Source organism: Lagenorhynchus albirostris, chromosome 16, assembly GCF_949774975.1.
Source record: "Lagenorhynchus albirostris chromosome 16, mLagAlb1.1, whole genome shotgun sequence".
Classification (NCBI taxonomy): domain Eukaryota; kingdom Metazoa; phylum Chordata; class Mammalia; order Artiodactyla; family Delphinidae; genus Lagenorhynchus; species Lagenorhynchus albirostris.
The window spans coordinates 66,963,004-66,981,048 of record NC_083110.1 but is presented as its reverse complement, the minus strand read 5'-3'; the positions used below and the strand labels follow the sequence as shown (position 1 = coordinate 66,981,048).

The 18,045-nt window shown below is 44.0% G+C and overlaps 1 protein-coding gene across 9 annotated transcripts in view; it reads right to left on the bottom strand.

The window, feature by feature from the left end:
* VTI1A (vesicle transport through interaction with t-SNAREs 1A) overlaps nt 1-18,045 on the bottom strand; it is a 368,132-nt gene that overhangs the window by 48,550 nt on the left and 301,537 nt on the right. Inside the window, exon 9 of one of the 9 annotated variants that reach the window (XM_060125933.1) lies at nt 8,974-10,036. The exons of the other annotated variants lie outside the window; for them this stretch is intronic. Within the exon in view, the coding sequence (XP_059981916.1) occupies nt 10,021-10,036 (16 nt within the window). The 3' untranslated portion in view covers nt 8,974-10,020. Of the gene's footprint in view, nt 1-8,973; nt 10,037-18,045 lie in introns of those variants that run through there. 9 annotated transcript variants of the gene reach the window in all.

Genomic DNA, 18,045 nt, shown 5'->3' with positions numbered 1-18,045 from the left:
GACAATTCATAAAGACACAGAAAGAAGATGCGAAGTGGACACTGTGTTTGCCCTAGAAGATTTGATTGTCAAAGAAAAATATTTTCCTAGATGGTCACTTTTTTTTTTGAAAAGTGGGTGAGCACATACCAACAGACTAAGGGATATTCTCTAAAATCAAGTCCAAATTATCTGAAATTCCTGAAAATGAGTCCAATGTATACTACAGCTTATAGGCCTATTGACCTCAGGAGTGTATGTGTTTTGCAATAACCTGCCCTGTGAGGCAAAAAGAGGACACCCTCTTATGAAGATGTATTCACAATAGACTTGGAAAAATCACTGGTCATTTCACAACTGTAATACTCCTGCCATGCTTGTCTCTGTGTCAAAATCCAGTCTCCCCTTACAAAGATAAACCCAGCAGCCACTGTTTTAAGAGCTCACACATGACTCCTTATGACTTCTCAGCATCTAGCAAATACACAAATCGATTAGTTTCAGCTGTTTATCCCCTGCTTTAGTCTATCCGAGATGATTCTGATTACCCCTGACACTGAGAAGAGCACATAATACCGAAAAAAATCTGGCCTCCACTCTTAAAAACCTTGAGATGAGATATTGGCACAACCACACAAACTGCAAATGTGTGTACTCTTTGCTGTTTTCCCTCTTTAAGTTGTGATAAGGCAAATGTGAGGGTTCCACAACCACGCAAACAAAAACATCTTTGAGAATCTGAAAGTGTTCTACAAATCAACTTAGATTATCATTATTTTTTTTCCCCTCAGCTCCTTAACTTCTCTTGCATATTTCTTTCCTGTGCCAAAGCTTCTCAGCTCTTAGGTCATCTTTTTTTTTTTTTTTGCGGTACGCAGGCCTCTCACTGTTGTGGCCTCTCCCATTGCGGAGCACAGGCTCCAGACGCGCAGGCTCAGTGGCCATGGCTCACGGGCCCAGCCGCTCCGCGGCATGTGGGATCCTCCCGGGCCGGGGCACGAACCCGTGTCCCCTGCATCGGCAGGCGGACTCTCAACCACTGCGCCACCAGGGAAGCCCCTAGGTCATCTTGATATGTCAAAATCTGCTTGTATCACAGGACTGAACCTAAGCAGACTGGACAGAAATTTCTTCATTCAGACCAAAGAATGTCTGATGAACAAGTCACTTATGTCTCCCAGGGGAGGAAGTAGCGGTTCAGCTTTGCTCAGAAGTTGTATGTTAGGATTGACTAAACTCTCAAAAAAAAATTTTTTTTTTCAGAAAGATTGCTGCCTGATGGAATTGCTCCTGCTTCTTAACTTTTCAGTAACATAAGTCATACTGCAAGTAATTTTTAAAGACCCTCCCAAGTTTTATTTTGTGCCATAGATTTGCCAAGGATTATTTCAGTAAAATAGGAATGAACAGAAAAAACCTCAATTCGGTAGAGAATAATGAAAGCTGTTTAAAAACAGAAGATTCCATGAAAGATTTGTCTTCCATCTGGGTTGGGTCACCCGAGGGCCTGGGGCTGTTTGTGCGTAGCTAGCTCAGGCAGGCACATTTGTGCACAGCCCACACCAATGACCGTCCCTCGTCGAGAGCGCGAACGAGGGCAAGAATTGCTCTTGGCTTCTAAACAGCTTCTCAGAGGTGCCTGCCTTCCTGGAGCCATTCCATGGTTCTTCAGTCCAACAACTTGGAACTGATGGCCTTGGTATTAGTTAAAAATGAGGTGGTGGGCCCGTGAGCCATGGGCGCTGGGCCTGCGCGTCCGGAGCCTGTGCTCCATGACGGGAGGGGCCGCGGTGGTGAGAGGCCCGCGTACCGCAAAAAAAAAAAAAAAAGTAAAAAATGAGGTGGTGTTTATCCAGGTGACTGGTAATTCCAAGTCATAGATCTAAAAGGTCACTTTCCTATTGCAGTGTGAGTAACAAGGCTATTATGGGACCTGCTATCAATACTTTCCATTTCTTTCTTTCTATCAACTTTCTTTGTAAGTTACATGACCATACAGGCAAAATCTAACTTCAGCTCTTCCTTGGGAAGGAACCAGAAGACAAATGTCACGATGTCCAGAAAACTGAGCCCTGCGGAGATGGGGCAGAAATCCCAGTGCGCTCATGACTGTGGGACCAAAATGGCCCCCTTCCCAGCAAATGAATTTTGTCTCTGACTGACGAATGTCAGGCATGGAACTGAAATGCAATAATCACCAAGGACTACCGGGGAAGGTGTCTTAACGACGCAGATTTTACATTCAGAATAAAATCCTTTTGCTGAAGTCATGTTTTTTTTTTTTTACCTTTATAGCCCCAGAGATTGCCTTTCTCTCCACACTACTCTATGTCAAAGACTCAAAGGACAAACTTCTGTGTAATAAAGGGCTGCCCCGTGGCCGTCTCTAGCCTCCCACAGGAAGAGAAGGCACTTATTCGTCAGCGATCGATTTAGTCCTGGATTGCGGACCAGTGTCCTGGAACTTTCCCTGATGGGCCTAAGAAATCCACCCCACCTTAGTTATTCCAACACCACTGGGACAAGATGAGTCTGGGAGGACGGGAGCCTGGTTACCACCAGCCACATCCGGGAAGCTGACTCCTGACTTTCCAGTCCTTCATGCACAGAAACAGGTTTCTACCATGAGACGTGGCAAGGACTCTTCAAAAGGCAAAAGAGAGACAGCCATCGATGTGGACTTTGATTTTGCTTTCTGTAATTAAAAAACCAGTCATCAGATATGTGAAAGTCAGAGTTTGGAACTTCTACGAGTGAGGAAAGAACAGCTTTGAAAGACACGATTGGTCTTTCTTTCGAAGCAAGCCTTAAGAAAATGGTTTTAAATATTAAGTCAGTGCAACTCAAGATCTGGAAGCGAGAAATGACAATGATATGACTTCCTCCGGGGTAATAACAGCTCCGTTTGGATGGTTGATGTTGAACGTATTCTGGGCTATAAGAAGCCGGGGATGGTGCCACTGGCTAGCACCTCACACAGATGGGCGGATGATGGATGGACGGATGCACGACAGACAGCAGCTGTGAGAGCGTCTCTCAGCTCCTAACCATCTTGTTTCTGGGACCCAGCCCAGAAGAGAGCGCTTAGCGCTGAGGCCCAGGGCCTGTGTCTGTACTCCCTTTCCCCAGCCCTGCCCCTGGGCTCCCCAAGGTTGCAGCAGATGTTAAAAACTAAAGTTGAAACCTTTAAGCTGTAATGGAGGAGTTCACAGGGTTCATAATCCCAGGACCCCACCCCGATTCTCCCGACCCCGCTGAAGCTCTCAAACAGTCCTCGGCTCTAACACGGTGCACGCGGCGCGTGCTGAACACGCTGATCTGTCCTGATTACCCTCGGCTGCTGTAAAACAATCTCACTCCTCCAGCGAATGCCGGCTGCAGCAACAATGCTCTTATTGACTTGTTGCTCTGGCTCTATTTAGTTATTACCCTCGGGGCCACAATCAATAGACTTTGCACCAAGTCAGCCTAATAAATCCCAGGCTCTCACTGGAGGTTTGCCAGGAATGGCAAGAAAATCTATGGCAGGGAAACACTTAGAGTGCAAAGAGAGAAAAAGCTTCACTGACAGCTGTATAAATTAATTAACAAGGAACTGTTTATTCTTCTAAAAGATCAGATCGCACATTTATCATCGTTGAAGAAGTCACAGATAGACTATCATAAAGTGATCTGGTGATATTAAAATACCCCCCCCCCAAATTTGGACACACACACAGGAGAGAGACCTGGGTTCTATGGTAACCTGTTTCCTTCTTTATTATGTTTCCAATTACTTGACTTATAAATTTGCCTTCTTAGCACTGGTTCTGGTCAGTCTATTATTTCCAGCTTATTTGGACTAATGCAGTTGGCCTTGATAATTCTTTAAGCTTGTGGTTGAAACAGTCAACAGGGTAAAAAATAAAACGTTGATCATTAACATTGTTGTACTCTGGGATTTGTTGAGGTTTCCCCCCCCACCTGCTGTTAGGAATTTGAATCCTGCTTGTAATGCAACAGTGGAGGGAAAAATGCTTCAGGTGGTAGAAACACTAGGTTGGTCAAAGTAAATGTCAGGTTATTTCAGATCATTGTGAAAGAATTCTAGAGTAGTTCTCTTCACTTAATAAGCAAATAGCGTGAAGATTCAGTAGAAAGGGACCCTGGATCCTACAGTTCTAAGACACACTGAACTAAGTTTGGGCCAGCTTAGGGACAAGGCAATCTTCTTCCACAGATTGAAAGCAAATGTAAGAGATGAATGTGGCTCCTAGACGCTTACTTGCTACTGTAGTGGTACCTTCTAGTATCCTTATATAAAACTTTCCTTTGGTCCCAAATCTGTCCACACTATACAGAACCTGTAGTTTGATGGAGGGGGTGGGGTGGGGAGAAGAAACTCTTTCTAAATATTAAGCAATTTCAATTTTAAAATTCAAGGGTGGGAGTGTTAGAAACGGTCTTTAAACAGAATCACAAGATCCAACCTCAAATATCACTCAGCAGATTGGCCAACGTTTGGTGAGTCTATTAGGTACAAGGCACTGAAACAGCCATTGACTGGCTGTGACACAGGCATCATTGTTCCCAGGCGTGGAAAGCTTATTTCATTGCTCAGGGCTAGCCTGGGATATGTCAGCCCTGCTGCCTGTTAACACACTCCTGTAAACACAAAAGGGCACAGCAATCCCTTCAAACACGTACCCTTTAACTTGACAGGCCCTCGCGGGGTGGGGAGTTGGGGGTGCCTACAGGCACACACGTGAAACCCGTTTTATTGTGGGACTGCTAATTGTGTTGTCCCAATAATTTATTGCCTCTTATAAATGGTTTCCAGGTAATAAGAGTTAATTGACTCAAGGAACTTTCAGCCATTGCAATTATCTCCTAATACTGTACATTAGGCTGGTACACTTTCTATTAATCAGGTCAAATGTATCATTTGAATAAGTGCATAAAAAAAAAAAGGAGAACTTAAAATGATCATCCCAAACTTATTTCTAAATATGCTCCCGTAAAGTTGTTCATTAATTCGCCACCCTAAGCCTGACTTGGCCTTACCACGGGCCTCCAGGGTTCATCTACTTTACTCCTATCTCATGTGCCGTGAACAGACCAAGGTGCAGAGAGGAGAGTTGTGGTCCTGGGAAGCCCCCGGATAGTCAGTGGCAGAGGCAGGCCTGGGTCACAGATGTCCCACCATCTTTTTCTGGCATCTGAAGTTTCAGCTGAAATAGAATATACCTATGCGAAGGACCTTTGACAAAACGGAGAAGCAGAGGAACTTCTTCTAGCCTTTGTGCCTCTGCCTCAAAGCCTATTTCCCCTTCTCTCTCCCCAACCAAATAGCTCCTGAGCTGCTCCTCTGGTACCCTCAACTCTAGACCTGAACACTCAGCCTCCTTTTTGAGATACCTTCTCCAACACCCTCCACATGAAAATGTTTGAATTCCAGGCTCCATGGCCTCAGGACCCAATGGCAGGTGCATTAGGTACCAAGCTCTGCTGTTACTCATTGCCTTGCCTCAGTCAAGTCACTCAGTGCCTCTGAGACTCAGTTGTCTTCTTTTGCCAAGTGCAGGAGCTGGATAGATTTCTAAGGGCCCTTCCTCTCAGCTCTAATATCCTATGATTTATGCCAGTAGCTCCTCTTGGGTTATGGTGTCTCGTCACGTTGGCAGAGCTCTTCTTACTGCTTCGTATCATCACATCCACTAGCTCTCTGCTGCCCACGCCAGGTAAGATGTTCGATACTGGCCTCGATACTGTGCCTTAACCCAAGGGTAGGGCACCACTGGAAGAAATTTCAGGCCTAGCAGAAAAAAATCTGAATTCACACTCTGAAGATCCTTCTTGGTCCTCTCTTCCAATCACTCAGTCCTATGGCTACAAGTTTTCTTTCCAATCAACTGTCTCTTTTCAGGCACCAGGGGTGCCACCTGCAACACTGAGATGGGTTGAGGCCTAAGCACCTTCCAAGCGCACCCTCAGCTGAGTCGAGGTGTGTCCAAGCATCACCCTTTTCTAAGACTTCCCAGGGTCAGTATCTTGGAAGAGGAATGGGGATAGCACAGGATAGTTTATAGGTGGGTTTGTGCCTCCGGAATTGACTACTGTACGGGATTCTAGGGTCCTGGTCTGTGTGAACTGACGTAGCAGACACATAGCTGGCTTAGCACACAGTAAGATCAATGGTGGAAGAGGTGTTAGAAGTACGATGAGTGTGAACACACATGTTTTGTGTGGCAACTGGACATCAGGTACTGTGTGCTTTTCCATAACTGGGAATGCTTTCTTGAACTCATTCAATAACGCTGGAAACTTGGTATCAATAGCCCACTTTAGACATGAGAAGACCAAGGCTCAGAGAGGTTAATGAGGTCACAAGGGTGGCCAAGAATCAGCTCCTAGTCTTTTGACAAAAAGGTCAATTCTGTTTCTGTTACACCCTACTTCTGCCCAAAAGGCTCAGAGATGGCAGGAAGGTAAGAGACAAGTACAAGTTATGGTGATTAAATCACTACCCTCTTGGTCATTATTTCATCCACTTAATGGGCACACTGTATAAGCTTTCGAGTTACACTCTATGGCTTGCAGACTAGAGCTTCTGAGAGCTGAAGCGGCTCTCCCATTGCGAAAGTTGACCCTTCCCATCCTGCTCCTATTGGCTAATGGGCTTCCAAGGTGGACTGGGCTTTGGTATGTCTTAGTGGATGACCACATCACTTCACAGTTCTTTCTCTTCTGCAAAAAATGAGAGAATTGGATCCCTACCTCAAACCGTATATAAATATTAACTCAAAACGGATCAAAGACCTAAATGCAAGAGCCAAAACTATAAAATTCTTAGAAGAAAACATAGGAGTAAATCTTTGTGACATTGGATTTAGCAACAGATTCTTGAATATGACACCGAAAGCACAAGCAACAAAAGAAAATAAATTGTAATTCATCAAAATTAAAAACTTTTGTACTTCAAAGGACACTATCAAGAAAGTGAAAAGACAACCCACAGAATGGAAAAAAATATTTGCAAATCATGTAGTTGATAAGGAACTTGTATCTAGACCATTACAACTCTGTAATAAAAAGACGAACAACCCAATTAAAAATGGGCAAAGGATCTGAGTAGACATTTCTCCAAAGAAGATATAAGCTAATAAGTAGAGAAAAAGATGCTCAACATCATTAGTCATCAGGGAAATGCAAATCAAAACCACAGCGAGATACCACTTCACACTCATGAGTACGGCTGGAATCAAAAAGTCAGATAAAACCAAGTGGTGATGAGAATGTGGAGAAATCAAAACCCTTATACACTGCTGGTGGAACATAAAATGGTACAGCTGCTTTGGAAAACAGTTTGACAGTTAAGTCGAAGTTACCATTTGACTCAGTAATTCTACTCCTAGGTTTATACCCAAGAGAAATGAAAAGATATGTCCACACAAAAACTTGACCATGGATGTTCAGGGCAGCATTATTCACAATAGCTAAAACGTAGAAACAACCCAAATGCCCATCAATGGATGTATGGATAAATAAAATGTGGTATGCTACTCATCCATAAAAAGGAATGAAGTATTGATACATTCTGCAGGTCGGATAAATCTTGAAAACATTATGCTAAGTGAAAGAAGCCAGCCACAAAAGCTCACGTGTTATATATGATTCCTTTTATATGAAATGTCCAGAATAGGTAAACCTATAGAGAAAGTGGATTAGTGGCTGCCAAGGGCTGAGGGGATGGGAAGATTGGCTACAAATTCTGGGGTTTCTTTCTGAGGTGACGAAGATACTCTAAAATCAACTGTGATGCCGTTTGCACGTATCTGTGAAGAGTCTAAAAACCATTAAATTATGTAGTTTAAACGGGTGAATTGAAGGGCATGTGAATTACACCTATATAAAACTTTACCAAAAGCCCCTGAAACAACCAAAACCATGAGTGCTTTAGGAGCTGCTCCCGTGGTGTGGCTGCTTTGCTGTGTGGTGGCCGAACATTCCCCCACGCCCCCTTCCCGGCTGCCCATTTCACAATCTGCTTTCCCCATCTGTCACAGGCTGAGCACTTTTGATGAGAACTTCACAACGCCAGGCTCCATGCTAAGTGTTGGGCAGAATTTATCTCTTTCAATTCTTTTATTTATTTATTTATTTATTAAATTTTTGGCTGCGTTGGGTCTTCGTTGCGGTGCGCGGGCTTCTCATTGCGGTGGCTTCTCTCGTTGCGGAGCGCGGGCTCTAGGTGCACAGGCTTCAGTAGTTGTGGCTCGTGGGCTCTAGAGCGCAGGCTCAGTAGTTGTGGCGCACGGGCTTAGTTGCTCCGCGGCATGTGGGATCTTCCCAGATCAGGGCTCAAACTCATGTCCCCTGCACTGGCAGGCGGATTCTTAACCACTGAGCCACCAGGGGAGCCCTCTTTCAATTCTTATAACTGCTCTCCAAGATAGGTACCATTCTTGCCTCCATTTAAACAGGAAGAAACGGAAGGACTTTAGGTAACTTGTCCAAGGTCACACAGCTAATAAGTGGCAGATCCTGGATTGGAAGCAAATTTCCACTGACTCCAGAATCTGGGCACATGTGAGCCTGAGTTACATGTGAACACGGGACATCGCACTGGAAAGGGGGCCAGTGTGTGTGCACAGAGGCCTCCCCTTTTCCCCACTGGGGCCTGGGGAATCCCAGAGGCCTCTCCATTCTCCATTCCAAAGTGTTCCCTAAGAGAGCCAGAAACGACCCTATCCACATCCTGTTTATTTCTAAAACAAATCATTTGCAATGGGGGGGTCGGGGGTACTTTTTCCCCCGCAGCAGTGGTAGCTGACACTTTGAACCCCATCTTTACACTTACTTGTTTATGAAAACCAGTTTATTTGTGGTTAGGAAGAAACGCAGTGAATTTTAAGGAGGTATTTCTATAAACATGTGACAGAAGTAGGATGTTATGAGATTTAACAATGGAATTAATTTTATTAAAAAAAAAACATTTGGAATTAATTACTCCTGTTCACGAGCCTGCATCTTTTAGCCAAATTTTCTTTTTCATGCCAAACCAGAACGCTCACTATACAACTTGAACACTCTGATGCAGTACTCGCCTCCGCCACTAACGGGCGATGTGGCCGTAGGCCCATCACTTGCCCTCTCTGGGGGCCAGCACCGCGCCAGATTCCAATAACTGCTTGTGGCATGTAATTGCCCAGCGCGCAATGCAAGCCAGCTGGCAGCCCACGGCCAGATCCCACGCGCCAGACGTGTTGGTTTGGTGCGTTCAGTTTTTCATTTTTTAAAACAATTTCTTGCCAGTATTTACAAACAGGGAAATTTGTAATCTAGAATTCTGGCATTCTGGAAAAGTCGGAAGGGCTGACCTCAGCAGGCCCACACTCCCCCATGACAGCAGTGGAATGGATTCTGAGAAGCCTTTTCAATAGGGCACTCACTTCCCAGGTTTCCCATCACCTCCTGGCTCGTTTCACTCAGCTGTGGTACCTACCCAGTCCCCATGAGCATCTGAGTCTGCCACCTCTGAACTGGATCCCTTCCCAGGTTCCTACCTGCTCTCTCAGGTTATGCCCTAAGCTTTGTCATGTTCCAACAGGAAGGTAAACAAGGGGTGAGCCACCTGGATCTCACCATATACCTTTCCAAATACCATGCAGAGCTACAGGATGTAGAGATTGGTGCCAATGCCACTAGGCAAGAAAAGCCCTTGTGAATACCACTTTGGCCCTCCTGATCAACACCACACCTACAGCAGAACCCAAGTGAGACACCTGGAGTCACCTCAGGTGCCTCCTGATTACTTCCTAATGTGATTGGGTTTTCTTAACTCCTTATGTTGAAACAATTCCCAACTTAACAGGAAAGTTGCAAGAATAAGCACCTCACCACCGCTCTACCTTGCCCAGGACATCCAGCTCATGCACTGGGGTAGGGGTACATCTGGGTATAAAGCGGGAGGCTGTTGTTCGCAAGTCTAACTTGCTGAAGACTTGAAGGCAGGGAAATTCCATGGTTTCGTCTAACATCCAAATGAACCTGGACTCCAAGTCAATTGATTTTCTTCCTTATGAGAATGGGAGACAAACAGACCTTGCGAATTAAATGACACAGCCTCCCTGACGCCAGGTCCTTCCACGCACACGAAGCACTCGCTTCCTGGTTAGTGATAACCTTATAACGAGGCTCCCCAAGATGGCTGCACCCTGCGTGGGGCACAGGCGAGGCCTGTGGTCTGTGTTCTAAAGTCAGCAGAGCTGCGGTGGTGACCTGGATTTTCATCTAACTTGTGGATATAATTAATTGCAAAGTTCAGCTCTCCCTACTTCACATAGAAATTATTTGGACCATGCATGTTATTTTTCTTTTCTACTCATCCCAGTTTTTCTTTTAAGAAATGAGTAATTGTCAGTCCTATAAGGCCAGAATTACTTCCTAATGTGATTGGGTTTTCTTAACTTCTTATGTTGAAATAATTCCCAACTTAACAGGAAAGTTGCAAGAATAATAAAATGAGCCCCTGTATCCTTTACCTGGATTTACTGATTGTTATTATTCTGCCCCATAAGCGTTAGCATTCTCTCTCTGCATAAACGCATACTCCATTGGGAACCAACCACCAGAGAGTCAGTTGCAGACATCATATCCCTTTACATTATTTCCATAATACATTTACCAAAATCAGGAAGTTTAACCATGACATAATACTAACATCAAATCCACAGTCTGCATGCCAATTCTGCCACTTGTCCTCATAATGTCCTTCACAGGCTCCCCTACCCTCAACCCCACCCCTGTTCCCGGATTCAGTCAAGGATCACAGACTGCATTTAGCTGTCTACTTTTCACGTCCATTTGGTCTCCCTTAATCTGAAATCCTAATGATTTTAAAGACGCTTTCTCTGTGGCACCAGAGAACCAGAAAAGGTAGAGGTAGAGGGTGGAAACGTGCAAGAAAAGAGAAAATCCCCACTGTAATGGTAAGCTGGTAGCCGGCCAGCGGGGGAATACCGAATGTCCCCTCTCGCTTCAGCAGTGGCTCCAGGCGTTTCATCATATGCTTAACGTTGAGAAGGCAGACTTGTGAAGTTCAGAGTCTTCTATTTTGGTCTTATGCTTTCTCCCAGAGACAACTGCCGTGTCCTGCTCTAATCACCCTAAGTCTCTCCAGAGAGAGCTTTGTGGAGCTGCAATTACATTCCCAGGGCAGGAGAGCAGCTTCCCCCCAGCCCTGTGTCTCACACAGCATCTAAATCATTCCATTATAGCACAACAATGGAGTCTCACACTCGTCAAGCAATTTGTTTTAATTATGTAAATCACTTCATTCTCTTTTCAAATATCTGCAAGGAGCTGCAAGCCACTGCAGGTCAAAATAGGATGTGGAAGACACGGGGTTGGGACAGAGAGAGACTGAGGAAGGCCAGGCTTGTCTTGGAGGTCACCTATCATATGAGTACCGGGCGGCGGAGCAGGAGACTGGGGCACGGAAGTCCCGGGAAAGGTATCAGGATGCAAGGGGGGAAGTGATATAGTGTCACCCTCTTGTGACACAAATGCCTCATGGCTCATGGCACAAAGCACAGCTATGCACTTTATCTGGGCTTCTGGGGGAGAGCAGCACCCCAAAAGATACTGCATCCTCATTCTACCAGACGTGCGACAGCTGCCCTATGCACCACTGTTTTGCTGGATTCAGTAAAAAGAGAAACAAGAGTCACCTAGACGTCCTCAAGTCACCCTCCCCCCAAGATGCCTGATGACAAGACTGGTCCTAGGAGCCCAGAATGTTCTGGGCTTTACACTATCTCACCATGTCTTGTATGGAGTTAGGGTTTAAAATAAGTTGGTTAAGTGTCCCATTGATCTTCAGAAAATTATTTTAATTATTAGCTTTTCGTTGTAACTAAGAAAATTGCGAGAATACAGAGAAACAGAAAAAAAAGAAGGAAGGAAGAAAGGCAGGCAGGTAGGCAGGCCCCCTTAGTTGGATACCCTTAGACAAATGTATTTAACATTTGCGGGTGTTCACTCCCATTGTTCCAGCATACTCCGCACTGTTATAGTTTATGCCTCCCTCTTTCCAGGACTAGGACAACACATTAGAATAGTTTCTCTATTGTGCTTTTAATCTGGCAGCTTTTACTTCGCACTCAGCACTGAATAGGCACTTATTTTCTCTTAGGAATTAAGTGTGCAGTTAGGGTTTGCTGCCGTCAAATAAAGACGGGACTTGGGGAGGCAGGATAGCCAAATGGTTAAGAGGATGGACTCTGTGCCCAGATCATCTGGATTCGAATCCCTAAATCCCAACTTACTAATTGTATGACTTTGGGCCTTAGTTTTTACCACCTGTAACAGGACACGATAAAATACTTAACCCAAAAGTTGTTGTGAGAATTAAAATATCACATACAAAGAGTGCAGTACCTGGTACAGAGTAAGCAGTCAATAAATGTTAGCTACTGTTACTATGATTATTGTTACAACATTGTTTGAAAAGTCAGGTTTAAAGCACAGATTGGGAAGCTGATGGAAAGCATTTCCCTTTTAAAGAATAAAAACTCAAATGGCCAAGAAATTAGTAGCTTTCAAATTCTGTTTTGAAGGCTATAATATATATGGAGCAAGATTGAAAGGACAAACACCTGAATGCAAAATTGCTACACCTTTCTCACTAAACCATAACAGGTGTGGATCTTGTCCTGATTCCTTTCTCCCTTTATGGCTTCAAAGAAAAATAATCCTCGGCTTCCATCTCATCCAAACTACCTGCCATTAAACCAGTCTCACAACTTCTTAAAACACTTATAACCACTTAGAATCCTTTGCTATGTTAACTTTCCCTTTCCTCCAGCTATCTAAGGAAAAGATTGGTTGATGACACACACAGGACACATTTTCTAGCATCCTTGCTAAAAGCCACCACTTCCTCTCTTATGACAGGAATCAAATGAGAGGTTTCAGTCCTATGGACCACAGGATCCTTTGAGCACTTTTTGTAAATCTGAAGCAAGTCCTTTCCTCTCCTCTTTGAAGGGTGCTAACACGTTTTTCTTTCCAATGGGAATCTGAGTCCTGATTTTCCCATTGACTATTGATTTCAATACAACATTTCCCTCTTCTGGTGAAGTTGCCGGGAGCAGTCAGCAGGTAAGAACCTGATGCCAAGTGCTTCCAGAAACAGGCTCTTTCTAACTATTAAGTCTAAAATTATATTTGAATCTAAGCTTATAAACCGGCTGGTAACGGAATTTAGTAAGGTTTATAAACATAAATTGCAAGTAACTCTTAATAATACTGTTTATCAGGGAGGGAGACGCAAGAGGGAAGAGATATAGGAATATATGTGTTTGTATAACTGATTCACTTTGTTATAAAGCAGAAACTAACGCACCATTGTAAAGCAATTATACTCCAATAAAGATGTTTAAAAGAAATACTGTTTATCTTTAAAAGTACTAGCTTTTCATTATTTATAGTTTACACACTTGGTGCATTGCTTATAGTCAGTTTTTAACTTCACTTTTTGTTTCTACAAAACACCTTTATTGCCTAAGGTTTCCTTTTATGCTTAACCTTGTCAAAATTCCTGAATATTCCTTAACTCGTCCAATTGCATCTATATGGTGTGGCCCCGGCTATCAGTTCCACCTAACCTCATACCACTCTTCCTTCTCTTGCTCTCCAGATACACTGGCCTAACCAGCTTTTGCTCTCTGTATACCCCCTCCCACCACGGGGCTCTTGCACAAGCTCTGTCTATGCCAGGAGCATCTAGGTAATGTCTTCACATCTCAAGGATCACTTCTTCAGGAAACCTGCCTGTTGAGTGAAATCTCTAGACCAGAGATTCTCCACCTGTGGTCTCTGGACCTGCATCATTAGCACCTCCTGGGGTCTCGCTAGAAATGCAAATTCTCAGGCTCAGACCTATTAAATCATAAACTCTGGGGTTAGAGCCCAGCAATCTGTTTTAACAAGCCCTCCAGTTGATTCTGAGGCCTGCTGACGCTTGAGAATCACTTGCTAAGATAGTGTTACTGCACTGTGATGCTCTCCCTCATGGCATTCATGACAATTACACTCTCCTGTTTGTGTGATTACTTCATTAATGTCTGTTTCCCCCACTACCCTGAGGGCAGGAACTGTGTTTTTTTTTCTCACCATTGTTTCCCTAGCACCAAGCAGTGCTTAGCACATAACAGGTGTTCAATTAATATTTTTCAATAAATTAAAAATAGGGCTTCCCTGATGGCGCAGTGGTTGAGAGTCCGCCTGCCGATGCAGGGGACACGGGTTCGTGCCCCGGTCCGGGAAGATCCCACATGCCGCGGAGCGGCTGGGCCCGTGAGCCATGGCCGCTGAGCCTGCGCGTCCGGAGCCTGTGCTCCGCAACGGGAGAGGCCACAACAGTGAGAGGCCCGCGTACCACAAAAAAACAAAAAAAACAAATGTAATGTTTAAAAGCACAAATATTATAATAGAAGAAATGGGTTAACGAGATGAACATGTAATTTACAAAAGAAGAAATAGAAATGGCAAATATTTTAATATGTTCAACCTTAACTAGTAAATAAAGAAACTGGTAAAACAATGTGATGCCATTTTCCCCCACTTATCAGGTTAGTGACCATGAAAGGGATTATAACGCCCAGCAAGGACTGGGTGATCGCTGCTGTAGGAATGTGTATTTGTGCAGCTTTTCTGGACTGCGGTTTGGCATCATTTTGAAAATTGAAAATGACCTGGCAATGCACCCTTAGTCGTGAACTCTAAGGATGCATTAGAACATGTGTGCACTGGTCTATGGATGTGCAAGAGTGGATACTGTAATGCTGTTAGTAACTGTAATTTTGAAGTGCAAATATTCATCAATAGGCATGTGTATAAACAAATTGCGATACATTCATAACACCAAGTACCATACAGCCCATAAAAATGACGACGCTGATGAAAACTGATGCGGAACAACGATCACAATATTTAGTAAAGTGAAGAAAGTTCAACTTCATTAAAAAATTGTATCTATATGTGTTCGTAGCAAGAGAAAAATGCCAAGACATATATTCGGCAAAAGGTTATTAATGGCGTGATTTTAAGTCTCCTATAATTTTCTAATTTTTTCTAATACATTACTCCATATAATATAAAAACTTAGAATATAACATTTTAAACACCAAGTTTAGCTTAAGCAAAGTATAGCTAGGAAGGTAACACAGTTTTATAAAAACAAAACCAACTAAAGATAATTCTCAGAATATGATTCTTTTGCATTATTCACTGTTTTGGATTAACCATGCCCCAAGTCTTCTCCATTCCCACAGACAATCAAGAATTGCCTACAGCTGGCTACGACGGCCGACAAATCAAGTACTACAGGCTCTGACTGGGATTAAGTGGCTGGTGACTGATAGCATGCATGCAAAGTGCGTCCAAGAATCTCTGGCACAGAAGAGGAAAAAATCCCTAAACTTAACTAGGAATTCCGGAGGGTACCACGTGTATCTCCAGTGCTGCGGGTTGGGCATCAGTCTACTGGGGCGGTTTAAACAACCCCCAGGGATGCCGCAGACACTGTCATTGGCAGGCGTAACTGCAGCTTCTAAAAACCTTTCCTTCCATCTTTCCTTTTTTCTCTCCTCGGAACCATACAGGTTCTTGACATGCTGTTTCCCAGAAGGGGTGCTACGGCATGAATCAGATGAATAAACCATTGAGAGGGCTGTAAAGGCCACCGCACAGGTGTCTGACCGGCACCCGGTTCATGACGTGTTCTTGGCGTCATATGGCAGCAGGGAACAAAAGCATGAGGCTGGAGGTCAAAGGCAGAAATGCAATGACCTTGTGGCGTATTTTCATGAAACAACGCCTGAGAGCTAAATTAAGATGAGGTTTAAGCATAAAACAGGTTCTAAACAAAGACAACTTATATCAATATAAGGCACGAAACTCCCAAACACAGGGCTCTGAAGTTCCATAACTCAGTGAAGCAGCGTCCTACCTGCCACCAGACTATTAAATTCACTTCTTGAAGCTACAAAGCAGGGCAACATACAAACAGGCAGGAAAAGAAGCAAGAACTCAATTCAGCCTCACCACGCCCCTTGGTGCAGGTGGGGCGTGTAAAATTATGCTTGGACGTGAGACTTGGAACAAAGGCCAGTGGAACATTTAAAGTCTACTGAGAGGTCACATGCCCAGTCATTCACTCTCTGCTAACCAAAGTGGCACCACCAATGGGTTTTTGAGTCTGGTGCCAAGTTTGAGGTGCTGTCCGGGTCCAAGTTTGAGGTGCTCGAGGGTCGCAGGCTATGCAAAACGCCCTCCGGCTGTGACTCTTAATTTTTTAAACTAGCCTTCTGCCAGATCATTTAGCTGTGATAAGCTCGATCAGTGGTATTTAAATGTCTTGGGACTTCCCTGGTGGCTCAGTGGTTAAGAATCCGCCTACCAATGCAGGGGACACGGGTTCGATTCCTGGTCTGGGAAGATCCCACATGCTGCGGAGCAACTAAGCCCCTGCGCTACAACTACTGAAGCCCGCGCGCCTACAGGCCGTGCTCTGCAACAAAGAGAAGCTACCGCAATGAGACACCCGCGCACCACAACGAAGAGTAGCCCCCGCTCGCCGCAACAAAGACCCAACGCAGCCAAAAATAAATAAATAAATAAGATGTCTTGATCCATTCCACGTGTGTGAGCTATGGTTCTGAAAGCTAAAGGGCACTGTGCTCCAGGCCCAGTACTCACACCAATTCTGGGAGCAGCTGAGAGTGAAAAGAAGCCACATTTTCAAGTGAAAATGTTCATTTTCAGGCAATGATGGCCTCATATTCATCAACTCGATTCCAGGTAGATATTAATAAGAAATTGGGATATTGAGTGCTAATGACTGTGTATCCTTTGCATAATTACAATGACCTTAAGTGCTTCCAAAATGCCAAACTAACCGATTAAAATTAGTCCTGCTGAAATTATAATATCCCAATTCAAATCTCCTGCCCAAATATACTCTCAGAATATGTTTAAAGATGGATTTAGAGAAGACAAATAGCACTCAGTGCCTGGTCCAGGGCCAAGGTCACTGCGAATTCACGTTTAAAAGCCTTCACTATGGCTCCTGTGCCAGGTCGTAGGAATCTCTCTGTCTTCCTGTTTCTGGATCACTATCTGGTTTCCATTGCTGAGAAAAAAAGAAAAAAAAAGCTCTCAGCCTAGTTTTGTCTAACGTCACCTCTGATTTCACTTGTTTGTTCTTTTTTGGCCTCCGCCATCACACCTTGCAGCTGGAGGGTTGCGTCTGGACCACTGGCTGCAGCACACTCGGCTCTAGCGCCCCTGTGAGTGCAGCTACAGAGAACGTGCCTGGCAGCCCTTAAAGCCATCAGAAATGAGCCCCACAGCATCCACACTACCAGTGGTTGACTACCCCTCAGCTGAAATCACGTAACCTACCCAGCACCCAAACTTTCCAATCCATTTTATTTATAAGAGACTTTAAATAAAATCTGGTGAGTAAAACTGTAATGTACCTAGTGTAACAACTGTCAAAGAAAAGCCATTTAACTTCTTTGGGGCGGAAGGCAGGAGAAAGCATAAATACTGTCCAGGTCTGCAGTAAATCAGTTCATTGTAGAAGAGTTTATTGAGATCACAGAGTAGATTCCCAGAGAAGGAATTAAGATAGTTTCTTGCAGCATGAACGAAATTGTTACACGTGTATAGATACACACACGTACAGAGCTATATACACATATACAGCTAATCAGTTTAATTCATATATACATACGGAGTGAAAGAAAGAGAAAAGAAGGAAGAGGAGGGGGGAGGAGGGGAAGAGAGAGGGGGAGGGAGGGGGGAGAGACCAACCATCAATGGTAATAAATACAGCAACAGAATCAACAGTTTCAAAACTCAATTGTGCAGAATTGAACTTATTTTTCTAGCTTATAGGATTAAAACTGGATTTCAACCTAGAGGTAACACACTGCATTGACATTAAGAATAATGTCAGGCTGTGTAAATATTTTTCCAAAGAATATGTGGCATTATTAGTGAGAGTAAGACATAACT